At 35.7% G+C, this 13,923-nt stretch overlaps 2 protein-coding genes across 7 annotated transcripts in view; one reads left to right on the plus strand and one right to left on the minus strand.

Moving 5' to 3' along the window:
• The first annotated feature begins 875 nt into the window (after window positions 1–875).
• On the plus strand, window positions 876–10,320 carry LOC147388265 (choline-phosphate cytidylyltransferase 2-like). The gene is made up of 8 exons (XM_086420622.1): window positions 876–1,145; window positions 1,771–1,884; window positions 2,463–2,558; window positions 2,810–2,852; window positions 2,985–3,140; window positions 3,331–3,411; window positions 9,761–9,871; window positions 9,958–10,320. Exons 1-8 carry the CDS (start codon window positions 1,018–1,020, stop codon window positions 10,105–10,107), a joined length of 879 nt encoding a protein of 292 aa, XP_086276748.1. The 5' UTR covers window positions 876–1,017; the 3' UTR covers window positions 10,108–10,320.
• Window positions 10,321–11,590: 1,270 nt separating this feature from the next.
• Window positions 11,591–13,923, minus strand: part of LOC147388266 (protein HESO1-like) — a 30,243-nt gene continuing 27,910 nt past the window's right edge. For all 6 annotated transcript variants that reach the window (XM_086419980.1, XM_086419984.1, XM_086419982.1 and 3 more), the window contains 3 exons: window positions 13,244–13,350; window positions 12,637–12,738; window positions 11,591–12,529 (listed from right to left, as the gene is read on the minus strand). In XM_086419980.1, the coding sequence (XP_086276106.1) occupies window positions 11,903–12,529; window positions 12,637–12,738; window positions 13,244–13,350 (836 nt within the window). In that variant the 3' untranslated portion in view covers window positions 11,591–11,902. The remainder of the gene's footprint in view (window positions 12,530–12,636; window positions 12,739–13,243; window positions 13,351–13,923) is intronic.

Consider the following 13,923-nt stretch of genomic DNA (forward strand, 5'->3'; position numbering starts at 1 on the left):
GATGCGGGTAATTTTTTTTAAATCTAAGAGGTTGAATAAAATGACTTATTTTTTTTATTTTATTTTATAGAAAAATCAATAAAGTTTTTACTAGAAATTAAGATGTAGGCATTTGGGTCAATTTACATTAATTTACCGGAGATGACCAAAGTCAAGGGGAGCATGCCATCATTTTTAAAACATAGGAGTATGCCTAATGGGGTGGGCTATTTGCACTCATCATTTGTGCTCTTTTCACCCACTTATTCCTTATATCTCTCAAAAATTTTGAAATACTATTTCACCACAAGTTTTTGAGGTATTCGATGTACCCAACATCCCAATTGAATCTCATTTGGTCTTTTTCTCCTCCTCCTTCGCTTGCTGTTTCTCCTTCTTTTTCTTCTTCACTTCTCTCTTTCAATTTCATTCTTTTTTGTATCTACAAAAATTTCATCCAGGTTCTAATATATATTTCATTGTACATGGAACAATTCCCTTAGAGTATACAGAGTGATTAGAAACGATCGTGGAAGCCTCAACTCCTAATCTAGGGGTTGTTAAAAATCTCAATAGAAAAAAGAAATAAAAATCAAATGAAGTTTCATTCGGTAGGTTAGTATTGAATTTTCTAGTATAGATTTGGTAGAAATCTATAGAATCTAGTTTAAAAAACCTATTAGATTCTTATAGTATCCAAATTAATAAGTTTTTAATGAGTACTTTCAGGTAGATCGTGACAAAAATTTTCGATAATTTCCTATCTTCATTAGGGGGTATAGAAAGTTTTTTTTTTAGTAGGGTCAATTTGGTCATTTCATCATTTATTTAATTTGGTATTTAAAGTGGTGAACTGAGCACCAAACTGTGGGTGTAAAGTTGTAAATAGCGCGCCCCACGTCTAAAATAAATCTCTCTGACATAAATAATACTTTTTCTTACCCTTTTTTAATTTAATAATATAAATAATAAATAAATTATTGCTGTTACTGCTCTGTAACAGAGAGAGAGAGAGAGAGAGAGAGAGAGAGATTGAAAATGGAGGAGAAGAATTCGGATTGTGATCCATTGAAGAAGAGCGATCAACCGATTCGTGTTTACGCAGATGGAATCTATGATCTCTTCCACTTCGGTCATGCGCGCTCCCTCGAACAAGCCAAGAAAGCGTAACTCTCTTGTCCTCAATTAATTTCTCCCAATTTTCTCTTCTTCGTTTTTATTTTTTTATTTTTTAATTTTATTTTTATGATTTCGGTTTGTTTGATTCGTTTTGGGAATTAGGTTTTGGTATATATATATATATATTATTATTATTATTATTATTATTTATTATTTTAATTTTTATTTATATATATAATGGTTAATTCCACGAAGTTTTTTTTTTATTTGGTTGAAACTGACCAAAAAAAAAGTCTTTTTTTTTTCTTTTCTAATGGGATGTCAATTTATCATCCCAAATCTGTAAAATAAGAATTTAATTCAAATTCTGATTTTTTTTTTTGAATTTTGAGATTCGTGTATTATTTTTATTTTATTTTTATTTTTGTAATTGATGACGATGATTATGTATTTCTTAAGCATATAGGTGATTTTTTTACGAATCTATACTAATTCATGGGTTTTTTTTTGGTGGGTTTGTTGAGGAGATATTTCTATGGTTCTTTATTGATTTAGTTTGTGGGTTTGATATAAAGGGGTTAATGTAGTGTGGGTTTCATTATTTCTGTAAATTTGATAAATTTTTTTTTTTTTTCAAATTTTTTAATCTCAATCCCATAAAATCAAATCTAGGTTCCCAAATACATATCTGCTCGTTGGATGCTGCAACGATGCAACCACCTACAAATATAAAGGGAAAACCGTCATGACGGAGTCCGAACGCTACGAATCTCTTCGCCATTGCAGGTTTGGTTGTGTTCTTGTCTTGCTACATCTCTTATTAATAAAATTACTAGTTGGTTTTGAGTTTTAAGTACAATTTCAATTATTGGTTGTGCATTTGTAAACCTGTTTGCTCATAAAAGTTACAAATGTAGTCATGGTTTCAAAACTCGGTTTGACGTCTCATCTTTTCCATGGACAAGACCAAGTTGTCTCGGATGAGTCAATTCTTTCCGAAGGGCGAGATAAACCATTTAACTTGGTTTAGAATGATTTATCATATATATTATATTATATTAAATATTTAAATTCTAAAAAAATAATTATTTGAATCAAAATATACAAAATCCTGGTTGACTCGGCCGAGTTTAATTGACTTGGACGATTTTCAAAATATTGGCCAAGTCATCTCATTTATACAATTGAGATGATGTGTGTATCCGTCTTGTTCATGGATGATATCGAGATGACTCGGGTGTGTCATCTCAGTCTTAGGTGAGATTTAAAGCCATTAAGCCATGAGCTATTTTCGTATCATTTTAGAATTCTTAGCAGCATGAGATAATTTAACCACAGTTTTGGCTTTTCCACTATCAATGTAGGTGGGTCGATGAAGTTATTCCAGATGCTCCGTGGGTTCTTACGCAGGAGTTCATGGACAAGCATAAGATTGACTTTGTAGCCCACGATTCTCTTCCGTAATGTTAATCAGCCCAATTACACACCTTTGTATTCAGAAGTAATGTGGTCGGATGCTAATGTTTTTGAAACTAGTAATGTTTGGCATTCTTCTTCATGCAAATCTCTTTTTGGTCGCTTGAAAAATTCGTATTATATGAAATTTATTTTGTTAATGTATCTAGATATGTATTTATGATTTTGCAGTAAATTGTCTCCATTATATTTGAATAGCTTTAATTATTTATTCTTCACCATGAAATTTATACAGCTACGCTGATGCAAGTGGTGCCGGAAAAGATGTCTATGAATTTGTAAGTTTGAGAGAGACTAGTTTGGCTACATTAGAGATAATTTTTTGTATATTTCCATAATCCCCCTTTTTTTTTTCTTTTCCTTTTCCGGTTTTTCCCCCTAATTTTTTTGATGCGAGTCTTTTAATGCAGGTAAAATCCATTGGAAAATTTAAGGAAACAAAACGGACTGATGGGATCTCTACCTCAGATATCATAATGAGGATTCTTAAAGATTATAACCAGTATGTGATGCGTAACTTGGACCGTGGATATACTCGGAAAGATCTTGGTGTTAGCTACGTAAAGGCACGATCTTTGTCCTTTTATGTCTAAAATTAATTCCTTCCAAATAAAATCAGATTATAACTTGCCAAACAAAAAAGGAAAGAGAAAAAAAGACATGTAATAATTTTGATATGCAAAGTTCCTTGAGTATTGATTATTATTATTCATTGGATGCAGGAATTGATTATTATTATTCATGTTCTTAATATAGGAAAAGAGGCTACGAGTGAACATGGGGTTAAACAAGCTGCGCGAGAAAGCAAAGGAACATCAAGAAAAGGTTGGAGAGAAGGTATCTATATGTTTCCATGCTAAACATTAAACATTAAGCATTTGTTGGGCTATACATCGCTGGAATGAGATCCTAAATGTGAAGCAAGGAAGGGTTTTCTTACATTTATTCTATGGTCATTTGAGAGTTGGTGATGACCCCCAATCTGTGTTTTGTTGCTCTAAATAAATATTGAACATACATTAATGTGGGGTCGAATTCCATTCTCGATAGGTTCCCTCTATGTTGAAGTACACTTAGATATTCCATAGCCATCAAAATCTTCGAAACTATCTTACTGAATTTTGCTCTCGAACCCATGGAAAAAACTTGCATTGATACCATTTAATGCAGACAATTGGAAGAATGTTACCACTATCACTATTTTTTTGTTATATACATTAGTAAGCATTTTTCCAAATTCGATCAATAGCAAATTTGATCACTGCTGATTTCTTAGTGGAAAATCTTGGAACCACCTCCAGCAGGGTGCTAATGCAAGCAATCCCAAGTGTTCATCGAGGAAATGTATGCATTTTTTAATCTTCCATTTCCTAAATTATCTCGAACGCATGCATTTTATTTTTCTCTTGTACTCATACCGCTATTTGTTTCCACATCCTCGTCTTGACTAAGCCATTTATGAACATTTTTTTTCTTGATTGCACAACATTGAACTCCTAGAAGAATGTCTTGGTCTTTATGCTATTTGTTAAAATAATTTTCTTTAGGTTGGTTGGTACAAGTTGATCATATGCTACTCTGGAAGTGCTCCACTTTATCCACCTAATATTAATTCTTTGTTTAACATTCTCATTGATCTGTCCCACTTCTATGAATAATTGAATCTAAATAACCAAAGTGGTCCTTCGGGATATTTCTTGCTCTTCAATCTTAGCTTGCTGCCATATCTAGGAGTGTCCCTACTAAACTTGCACTATATATTATGTTTCTAAGTGTCATTTATGAACAATGTTAACATGTTCCCAACTCATCTAGTAATCTTTCCTTCACAATAAGCATTGCTAAATGTATTTTTGAATAATGATTTTCTCACGCCCCCCCTCTGTCACAGAACCGTAGATCATTTGCCTCGGGATACACAGAACCATAAACCTTTTCTTGTGTATCCCGAGGAAAATGATCTACGGTTCTATGATGGGCGCGTCAGATTATCAGGACTCTATATTTATTGTTGCATTATTCTTTTGTTGTCATAATGTGTTTGGGCACTTTGAAACGAGGAAGATGACTGATGGTGATTGTTAGCACAACCCTTTGTACTTCCTCAAAGCTCATTTTTAGGCATCCTGTCAGTTTCAAGTGAAATTAGAGAACAAATTATAAGCATACTCGTAAGGAAGAGCAACATCGGGGCTTGTTGCCATTGAATCCAAGGTGTTTGAGTTGGAGGTTAGCTAAAGGGGATCTACTTAGCATTCCAGAAATATTGAGGAGGTGGGAGGAGTTGTGGCTTACAAGTGAGGAAGAGGAGTGTTCTGCTAAGGCATTGAGATATGCTCGCAGCGATAATGCTAGCAAACCCATTTGGGGGAAGACTCAACTGGTTAGTAGAACAAACGTATGTGCATATGGTTGGGAGTTTTTTTCGGCTCAATGAATTTACTCCAAAGTGGCAGAACAGGTGATGATTATCCCAAAGGTCGAAATGGTGACCGGCAAAATCTATATTAGAGATGGCGAACATGAGATTTTTGATGGATGATTATGAAAACCCAAGTGCTTTGATTCAATTATTTTTCAACAATAGGAGGGTAGGCGAAGGTGCTATAAAGGATTAGGGGAAACAAGATTGAACAGAAAGGATCCCCTTTTGGGACTATGTTAGACGGATTTTAGCTGTGATTTATGAGGTGCTAGGAGAGGTTTCTTCCTTTTCATGGATAGGTAAAATAGTGAAGGTGAGGTTTTGATCCAAGTCGATGGTATTACTATTCAATGACTTGATTAATTGGCACCTTCACAAGCTCCTTAGGTATATCAACAACATTCACTGAGATGAGTTCCACCTCCACCCTTCGACTTTACCACTCAAAGGCAAAAGGCAAATGTTGTTCACTGGGAAAGAAAGATGTTCTTGTTTATGTGAATTGGCCTGGGCTCTATTTGGATCAACATGGGGGTTGCGCACACCCACAATGGTGGCCAAACATTAATTTTCTACCTAACCATTGGGTAGGACCTATTTGGATTCATACTCATGGCTTTCCCTAACAGATCTAGGTGCCTTAAAACTTCAGACTAATCGGGGATAATGCTGGTCATTTATCAACATGGTAGTTCAATGTAATCCTTGGTTGATTTGAGGCTAGCAAGGATTAGGGTGAAGTGTGGCCCTCGCTAAATCCCTAGGGCATTGGAGATTTTTGATAAAGAGGTCATGTTTTTCATATCTTTGGAATTCAAGGAGAATAAATAGTTTATTTGGTCAAAGATCCTTACAAGGAGATCATGTTTTTGATGGAGTTAGGTGATCATCGTATGATGTATCAAAGAAGGGGGATGTCATAAGAGCTTTGAAATGCAAGCATGGTTGAAGGTTTCTTTGCTATTATGTGAAGAAGGTGGTGATGTGGCAATGAATCCTTGTAGTAAGACGTGGTAGTATTTTGGTGGATGGCATGGCATGCAATACTTTTATGAACTCTTGAATGGAAGGTTGGTCTACTCTTTTATGTAGGGGTGGGGTATTATATATCTATATGATAAAACATAATTGAATTGCTATAGTTTTGTGTTTTTTGAGTTGGGATAAAGTTCCCTCAACTACCGTTTTGTGGTGGACAAATGTCCCATCAATCCAACACCACATTTTTTTATTCTTCCTCTTTACTCCCTCTAACTTTATTATATCTCTTATTTAATCCATTTTATTGTTTTTTTCCTATTAACCTCAAGAAATTTTAATAACAACAGTAGGACCCACTTTATTTCCTTTACTTTCACTCTTTCTAACTTTACTATATTTCCTCTTTTACACCTGTTAACCTACTATATTATTTTTCATCTTTTACCCCTTTAACCTCTAAAAGTACCGTTCCAACTTTATTTATTTACTTTTCACTTTTACCCCTCTTAACCCTCCCATCAACTATAGTTTTGTGAGACCCACTTTTTTTTTTCTTTACACTTCACCCCTTATAACTTTCTTATATTTTCTCTTTTACTCCTTTAAGCCATTTTATTGTGTTTCATTTTTTACCTCTTTAAGCTTAAAATTTTTCAATAATACCCCTCTAACTTTATTTTTACACTTTTACTACCTTAACCATAGAGTGGATGTCTGTGCCGAGCGAATTCTAGTATATATATATTGAAGGATCAATTTCCAATACTATATGAGCTAGAAGGGCCAACTTATATCTGGTCTTGTTAGACGGATGGGGAGTTGCCATGGGATTTTGGGTTTTTAATTATTGGGAATTTGATCATCTTGCTTGTTTTTTTTTTTCTTGGTACATTGGCGCCATTTCGTTGAATTTCGAGTTGAATGATGAGAGAATTTGGGAAGTTAATTTGGATGGCATGTTCACAGTTAAATCTTTTTACACTCTCTTGCTTGGGATGGTCAGCCTTCATTTTCAGACGTGGCTATTTAGGGCACAACCGTTCCCTCAAAGTCTATTTCTTCATTTGGAATGCAGTTCAGGTGAAAATTCTCATGATGGATCAAGTTATGTGTAAGGGCCTTTGTGCAGTCAAATTTTGCCCATTTCATGATGTTATTTGGAGTTTCTAGTTGCTTTCCCGCATCCATTCACTCCTTAGTTAAGTCTTGATTGTTTCTTGGCTACCCCTTCTCAACATCCAAAAGAATTTTATGGAGGATCATGCCCTTCGTTATTTGTTGGGGGATTTGGGAACAGAGAAACTCCATTTAGGACTTAATTAATTCACTTTTGAATCTCCTCTTCTTCTGGTGCGAAGTGTTCGAGGAATTTAAATGGGTATTCTTTGAGTATTTTGTAGGAAGATGGAATTGGGTTTGTAATATATTTTGTTGAGCTATCTTAATTGGGTCCCTCCTCGTAAGTTCTCTTCATTGTTAGTAGAGTGGACTAGTAACGCTTTCCACACCAGAAAAGGATCCTTTGGGCTATGCTTCCCGCTGCTATTGCTTGGGGGGGTTTGGACCGAGAGAAACAACAGAGTGTTCAATAATAAGAGTAGTAGCTCTCATGCAAGTTATTTGGAGATCTTGGGGTTGTTATACCTTTGGTCAAAGCAGAATATAGAGTTTGCGGGGACTACATTTGATGATTTTGTTTTTAGATGGCACTCCTTATGTAATTATTGACGTGGTTCTTTCTTTTTTGTTGCTTTTATTGAGGCTCTCTCGGCCTCTTTGTTTCTTGTTTTCCTTCTCTGATCTATGTTATACTTTTCAAAAAAAAAAAAAATATATATTTTGTTGAGTAGTCTCCCGTCTTGTCCTCTTTATGTTTTGATTGGTCATCTTTACTGGCCTTTTCATTTTCATAAAATTTTTCTTATCAAATGGAGGAGGGGATAAAATGAGGCTCATGACAAACTTATCAAGAGAAGATAAACATGGAGAATGATATGTGGGAGAGACGTTGCATAGAACTTACAATTGGCAGTTTTCAAGATAAAGTTGTTGGGTGTAAGGTTTTGGTTGGGATTTAATGGAATTGAGAAGAGTTTCAAGTAACTTTAGATTTGTCCATATTGAAAGACGTAACTTTAGATTTGACCTTAGAAAATAAATTGGAATCAACCGGTTCATCACAAAAGAACGATACTCTATGTTTCGGTGTCTAGATTTATTATGTGAGGATGTCATGGTTTCGAGCTCTCTGGTAGCTTCCTTTGGATGTCTTAACAAAGAACATGAGGCCAAAGTCTGGATAAAGATCTAATGGGGAACCTATTAATACATTGAGGTATTATTTTCAAAGCTCATGGTGATTTTGGGTGAGAACAATTTGATTTCAGGAATCTTCTTAAACATAAATAAAGGGGTCCTTCAATGTATGTGGAAAGAATGTTATGTTGGTCAATTAGAATCGAGGACGTAAATTCAAAACTAGTACTAGAAATAGATCCTTTGGAGGTTGGAAATGAAGACAAGCATATGTTCTTAGATAAAAATGTAAGACTTGATAAAGTTGTTTCAGGTTGGTTTGGTGAATGTGATTTGAATAAAACTGAAGCTTCATCTCTGGTTGGTCAAGGAGGATGTCTCTCTCATAGAAATGCATCCTTACACCTTGCCCAAAGGAGATTATAAAAGAAAAGAAAAGAAAAGCTGAAGCTTTATCTTTCTTTTAACTCATAGGTCTAAAGATCTTCAAGATTTTTTTATAGGGAGATTCTAGTACAGTTATTAGTTGGACTGCATGATTAAGCAGGACATGTTGGGATTACTCACACTGTTGGAGAAATTCCTTAATTCCCCCAACATTAAACAATATTTTTTTCTCCCATAACCCAAGTCTGGCTAATGTTCTTGGCTACTGACGATATTTTAAGAGCATTGCGCATAGCAACGTGAAGATGCCATTGCAACCTCCTCTTCTCCCACCCCACCACACCATTTTCCTCTCATGTCCCCTTCTTTGTTTCTTCACGTTTACTAGGTAAGCTGTCTAAATTGCAATTTTAGCAAGATCATGCATAGAGATGAGGCTGTATTTATGATCGATGGTCGGGGGTTACCTTATAACGATCATTTCCATTGTCCTGCGCGGAAAGTGTAGATGTGCTCAAATGATACATGATCGACTAAACCAAATGGAATATTTTTTTAAGTCAGAAAAACAAGATTCATGTATTGGAACCTGAAGCGTTTGGATAAGTTTCTGCTGATACTAAAGGAGTCACATTATTTGTCACGACCACCCCCATCATCCTTCCCTTAGTGAGGGCTTAGATCATGCATATGAGGCCTTAGGCTATTTTTTTTTTTTTCTTCCTTCTACTTGTGTAAGCAGTGTTCACATTTTATAGTTTTGTTCTTACCGATTTTCCATGCTGTTGTATATTACTTATTAAATATTATTAGTTCAAAATGACTAAATGATTGTAATAGTCCAATGTATGGGTTTATTACCGATCGGCAACCATGCCCTTTTAACTGCCCAAGTTTTTTCTCATAATCCGATGTTGTAGATGACCCTGCTTGATCTGTGTTGCTAATGGGCTCTTATCCTTTGAAGAGGTACCCATGAGAAAGAATTTTAGATTGATCACCATGTTCACAAGATCGTGTTTAGAATATCAGTGTTTCTAATGGACCTTAGGTTTCAAAGCTACCACCCAACAGAAGCCAGTTACTCATCAATGTTTGAGCATCTGATACACGTGCTTCTTGTCCTCAATGATGCAGATACAAACTGTAGCAAAAACTGCTGGTATGCATCGTAACGAATGGGTGGAGAATGCAGATCGTTGGGTTGCTGGTTTTCTTGGAATGTTTGAGGAAGGTTGCCATAAAATGGTGAGTTTATTATTTACAGCAGTTTAGCAATCCCATATTTTCTTCTCTTCTATCCGATATGATATGACGTTTTACGGTTTTTCCAGGGAACGGCTATAAGGGACCGAATCCAAGAGAGGCTAATGTCACAGCAGTTAAGAGGGCCTGCTTATCTGTTGGAGAATAGTGACGAAGAAGAAGAATACTATGATGACGAAGATGATGAAGAATACTATGATGATGAGGAACAAGAATAGGAAATAGTTTCTCTTGTTAATAGATGTGACAACAAGCACTTTTGAATGTTTGGGATTTGGTAGATCATATGGTTTTCCATGAAAAGTAATCTGTTAGTTACTTTGAAATGGGTTTATTGTAATTATCAGAGCTTCTTCTTGACGCAAATTGTATTTTATGGAGTTGGTCAAAATCAGCCTAAAGTGGAAACTATTTACCTTTTGTGTTTCAAATTAGCCTTATTTATTTATTTATTTTTCATTTATTATTATTTTTTTGGAGAGGAGGGAGGCAAAAGTTTACTTGATTGTAGAAAATTCCATGCCCCCTCGTGCCAGTTCCATTTTTTCAAGGGAAAATTACTTGAAGGAACCTGGTGGAGTTATTTCTTTTTAATTACTCCATAAGTTTTAGGGTTTCTCTTCATAGCCCATTTAGTAGATCTTTTTTTTTCCTAATCAGTCCCTGAACCCCACTCTCCACATTTCTCACGATTAAAATGCCAAATGTGCACTAACCATTTGAAAATTGAGTTTTGGAGACTCCATTCTAAAGTAAAGTATTTAAGAAGGAAGAAGATATCAATTTTAATATTTTGAAGACGTATTTAAAAGAATTAGGGGTTTTTAAAATATTTTTATTTTGTTTTTGGATGAAAATCCATCAAGAATAGTTCTTTTGGTTCGACATTATCTAGACAAGTTGTTATGTCAAGTTTTTAGTTGATCTTAGCATGTATTTTAGTATTAAAAAAAATGAAAAATGGGTCAGTTTTACCAGCGCTGAGTTCACCAATATTTATTGTCGAGTTCAACAATGAATAATGTCAAACTTGATAATGAAAAATGGTGAGCACGACAATAAATAAAAAGCGGTGAGCTCGAAAATAAAAATATGGACACTTGACTGCAAAAATGTTGGTCTCAACAACAAATAAAAAATGGTGAGCTCGACAATAATGAGGGACCATTAAGAAATAAAAGGTTTACTAATGGACCAAAATTCAAGGTCTATTTAGACAGAAATCCCTGTGTCAGGGTCCAAGTAATTCAAAGGTACTGCAGAGAGAAGACCCGGACTGAGAATCATTTTTAATTGTTTAATTTACTTGAAATTTTCAATGTTTGAAAGACAATGAAGGGGCTACTGTTATTAAAGCTGAATAAAAACTCTCCTTTCCAACCCAAGTTTTAGTGATCCATAGATTTTCATACATAATGACAAATGGTGCTTGGTGATCTAAGAAAGAAACCTCCTATTGAGCTAGGATTGGTACATAGGATTGTACTGGACCTTGTTAGCATAAGGTCCATAAGATTAGAGTTTTGAATGTTTCGATATTTGATGAGCCCTCAAGAAGATAAATCCAATTTTCCACGACAAAGGCCATCGTGGATTATAACTTTCTTTTCTTCAGTGGAAGGGAAGCAAAGAGTCCATTAAAAAATAGAGGATCCATTCAGAAATAGAAGAGCTTTAAGTCATCCAAGGAAGTCAAAAGGCTATATGAAGGCTTATAATATTGATCAACTTGACCAATATTGTCAACTACATGTTGGAATCGATAATATCGGTCATTTACTGTGATAAATAAACAAATGAACTAATTTCCTCCATACTAAAACCTGTATCTGTACCAAAGAAAGAAAACTAATTTAAATTCTGGCTCCAAAAGAAGATGACGAGCGATCTCTAACAAGAACCTCAGCCAGACTTGAAATGACACAAAGGATCTAATTACTCCAACGCAGTGCCAGCACAAGCCCCATCATTTGGCATGAAAGTTGGTCAAAACAATTGGAGTATCAAAGGAACCTACCCATGCCCATACGGAAAAAAGGGCAGGCCCTGAAATGGAATTTGATTGTACATGGCTTGGGATTGCCCCTGCTCACCACCATATGGCATTGGAAACATTGGATTCGGACCATGTGAACCTGCAAAACCTACTGGTCCTTGCAACCCATTACCACCATATTGCGAAGGACCATAAGGAGGTTGTAGCATCACCTCGAACCCATTCGGCATTTGTGGTAATCCAGAACCAAATCCAGGATCAACAAATGGAGGATGTTGGGGAGGAAATTGTGGATTAAAAGGAGGTAAGTTACTTGGGGTCTCACCATAAGCTTGGTCTACTCCCCAAGGACGCCAACCTTCGGTGAACCGTGGCCTCTTTGGTGGGACCAAGTCAAGTGGAATCGGCACCATGGAATCATGAGAAGGAAAGTTTCTCTTAAGATCGATTGTAGCTTCTTTATCTGGGGTAGGAATAGGTTCAGAACCAAACAGGTGTATCTTTAACTGAGGTGCTTGAATGCAGCCATTCATGAAGGACGACAAGTGATGAATTGAGCTATGGATACATCTGTAGATCTTCTTCACCTCTGCCATTCCAACCGACCTTGCAACATTTTGAGACCGGTCCGAGAAATCCTCAACCTGGAGAGAATATTAATGTATAGTTCAGAGAGGATATTTTGTGACTGATGATACATGTTTTGATAGGAAAGTTTGGCTTTGAATAAATGAAACGGTTGTGAAATTACACTTATGTTGCCAGCTTGAGAATCCCATGTTTTAGATATCCAAGTTCCTTCGTATGTGCTCACACAGAGACCTTCCGGCCATAGAGTCTCAACTGACGCCAACTGCAGTAGAAACAAACACCCACCAAAAGAAGTGTTAGTAAAAAATTTCTCTAGGGGCCTCTTGTATGTGAAGCAGAATGCTTTGACTTGAATTTTTGTGGATGATATTTGCTGGTTAAGCTTTTGTTGCTCTGTCCATTACTGCTTTTCATTGTGTTAACCAACCAACTACTCCAAAAGACCGATCCGTTGGAGAGGGGAAGAACTATGAATATAAGAGGGTCACGGGGCATAACTGGGGTATGACACACCCGAGTGTGGAGGAAAATATATACTCAACACTCCCCCTCACCCATAAGGGTGGAAAGAATCAAACCCGTAACCTATACAAATGTAGCACTCTAATACCATGTTTACCAACCAACTGGTCCAAAAGACCAATCTATTGGAGAGGGGGAGAAGTATATAAGAGGGTCACAGGCCTTCACCGGGGAATGACACACCCGAGAGTAGAGGAAAATATACACTCAACATATTGTTCTCATTAATTCACATCACAAAATACCTTGCACAATAGAGTTACAAAAAGCTCGGCCAAGGACTCTTCATTTCTTTTTCCAAATTGCAGAAAATCTTGTGTCACCTTCCGTACACATGCAGGATCAGTTCCATCTGAAAAACGCCAAAGTCATTATATCATAGGAACCATATAACCAAAAAGGTTTGGAATAGGTATTTACACTTTGTGAGAAAGACGGTTCAAGATTGTGTTGAGATAACAAAAGATATTGCTTAAAAGGTTCTCATCCAAATTCAAAGGCAAGAGACACATATTAATGCAATAAGACATTCATCATTTCTAATTCTAGGGGAATATATAGAAAGTGAGGTCGTGAAACAAACTATAAAATAATGGCTAAATGAATAAAATAACAATAATGGCAATTCTTCTAGATGTATAGTATTGAATTTTGACATATTTCATTTTCCACAAGGCACAACTCGAAATTTAACCGGCATAGTTTCTATCCATTTTGTGAAATATTTCAGTGAAAATTTGTACACATACCTTCACTTTAAAATAATTGCTTAGATAAACAGACTATTGAGAACTAAACAAACTATTAGGTACTACATTAACACAACACTGTATTTCTTCTATCGAATAAATATTTTGAGTGCATTACAAGTCCTTGGCAAATCCCAAATCTTTGGGATATGGCTGAGGATGATGATGAATTCACA

The sequence above is a fragment of the Akebia trifoliata genome, chromosome 13 (genome assembly GCF_017979445.1).
Source record: "Akebia trifoliata isolate Shusen 1 chromosome 13, ASM1797944v1, whole genome shotgun sequence".
In the NCBI taxonomy this organism is placed as follows: Eukaryota; Viridiplantae; Streptophyta; class Magnoliopsida; order Ranunculales; family Lardizabalaceae; genus Akebia; species Akebia trifoliata.

Bases quoted from the DNA above. Each gene is read 5' to 3' on its own strand.
- LOC147388265 (XM_086420622.1), top strand. From the start codon at position 1,018: ATGGAGGAGAAGAATTCGGATTGTGATCCATTGAAGAAGAGCGATCAA. The intron at 1,885-2,462 runs GTTTGGTTGTGT...CTATCAATGTAG, and splicing joins GAATCTCTTCGCCATTGCAG to GTGGGTCGATGAAGTTATTC. The intron at 9,872-9,957 runs GTGAGTTTATTA...CGGTTTTTCCAG, and splicing joins AGGAAGGTTGCCATAAAATG to GGAACGGCTATAAGGGACCG.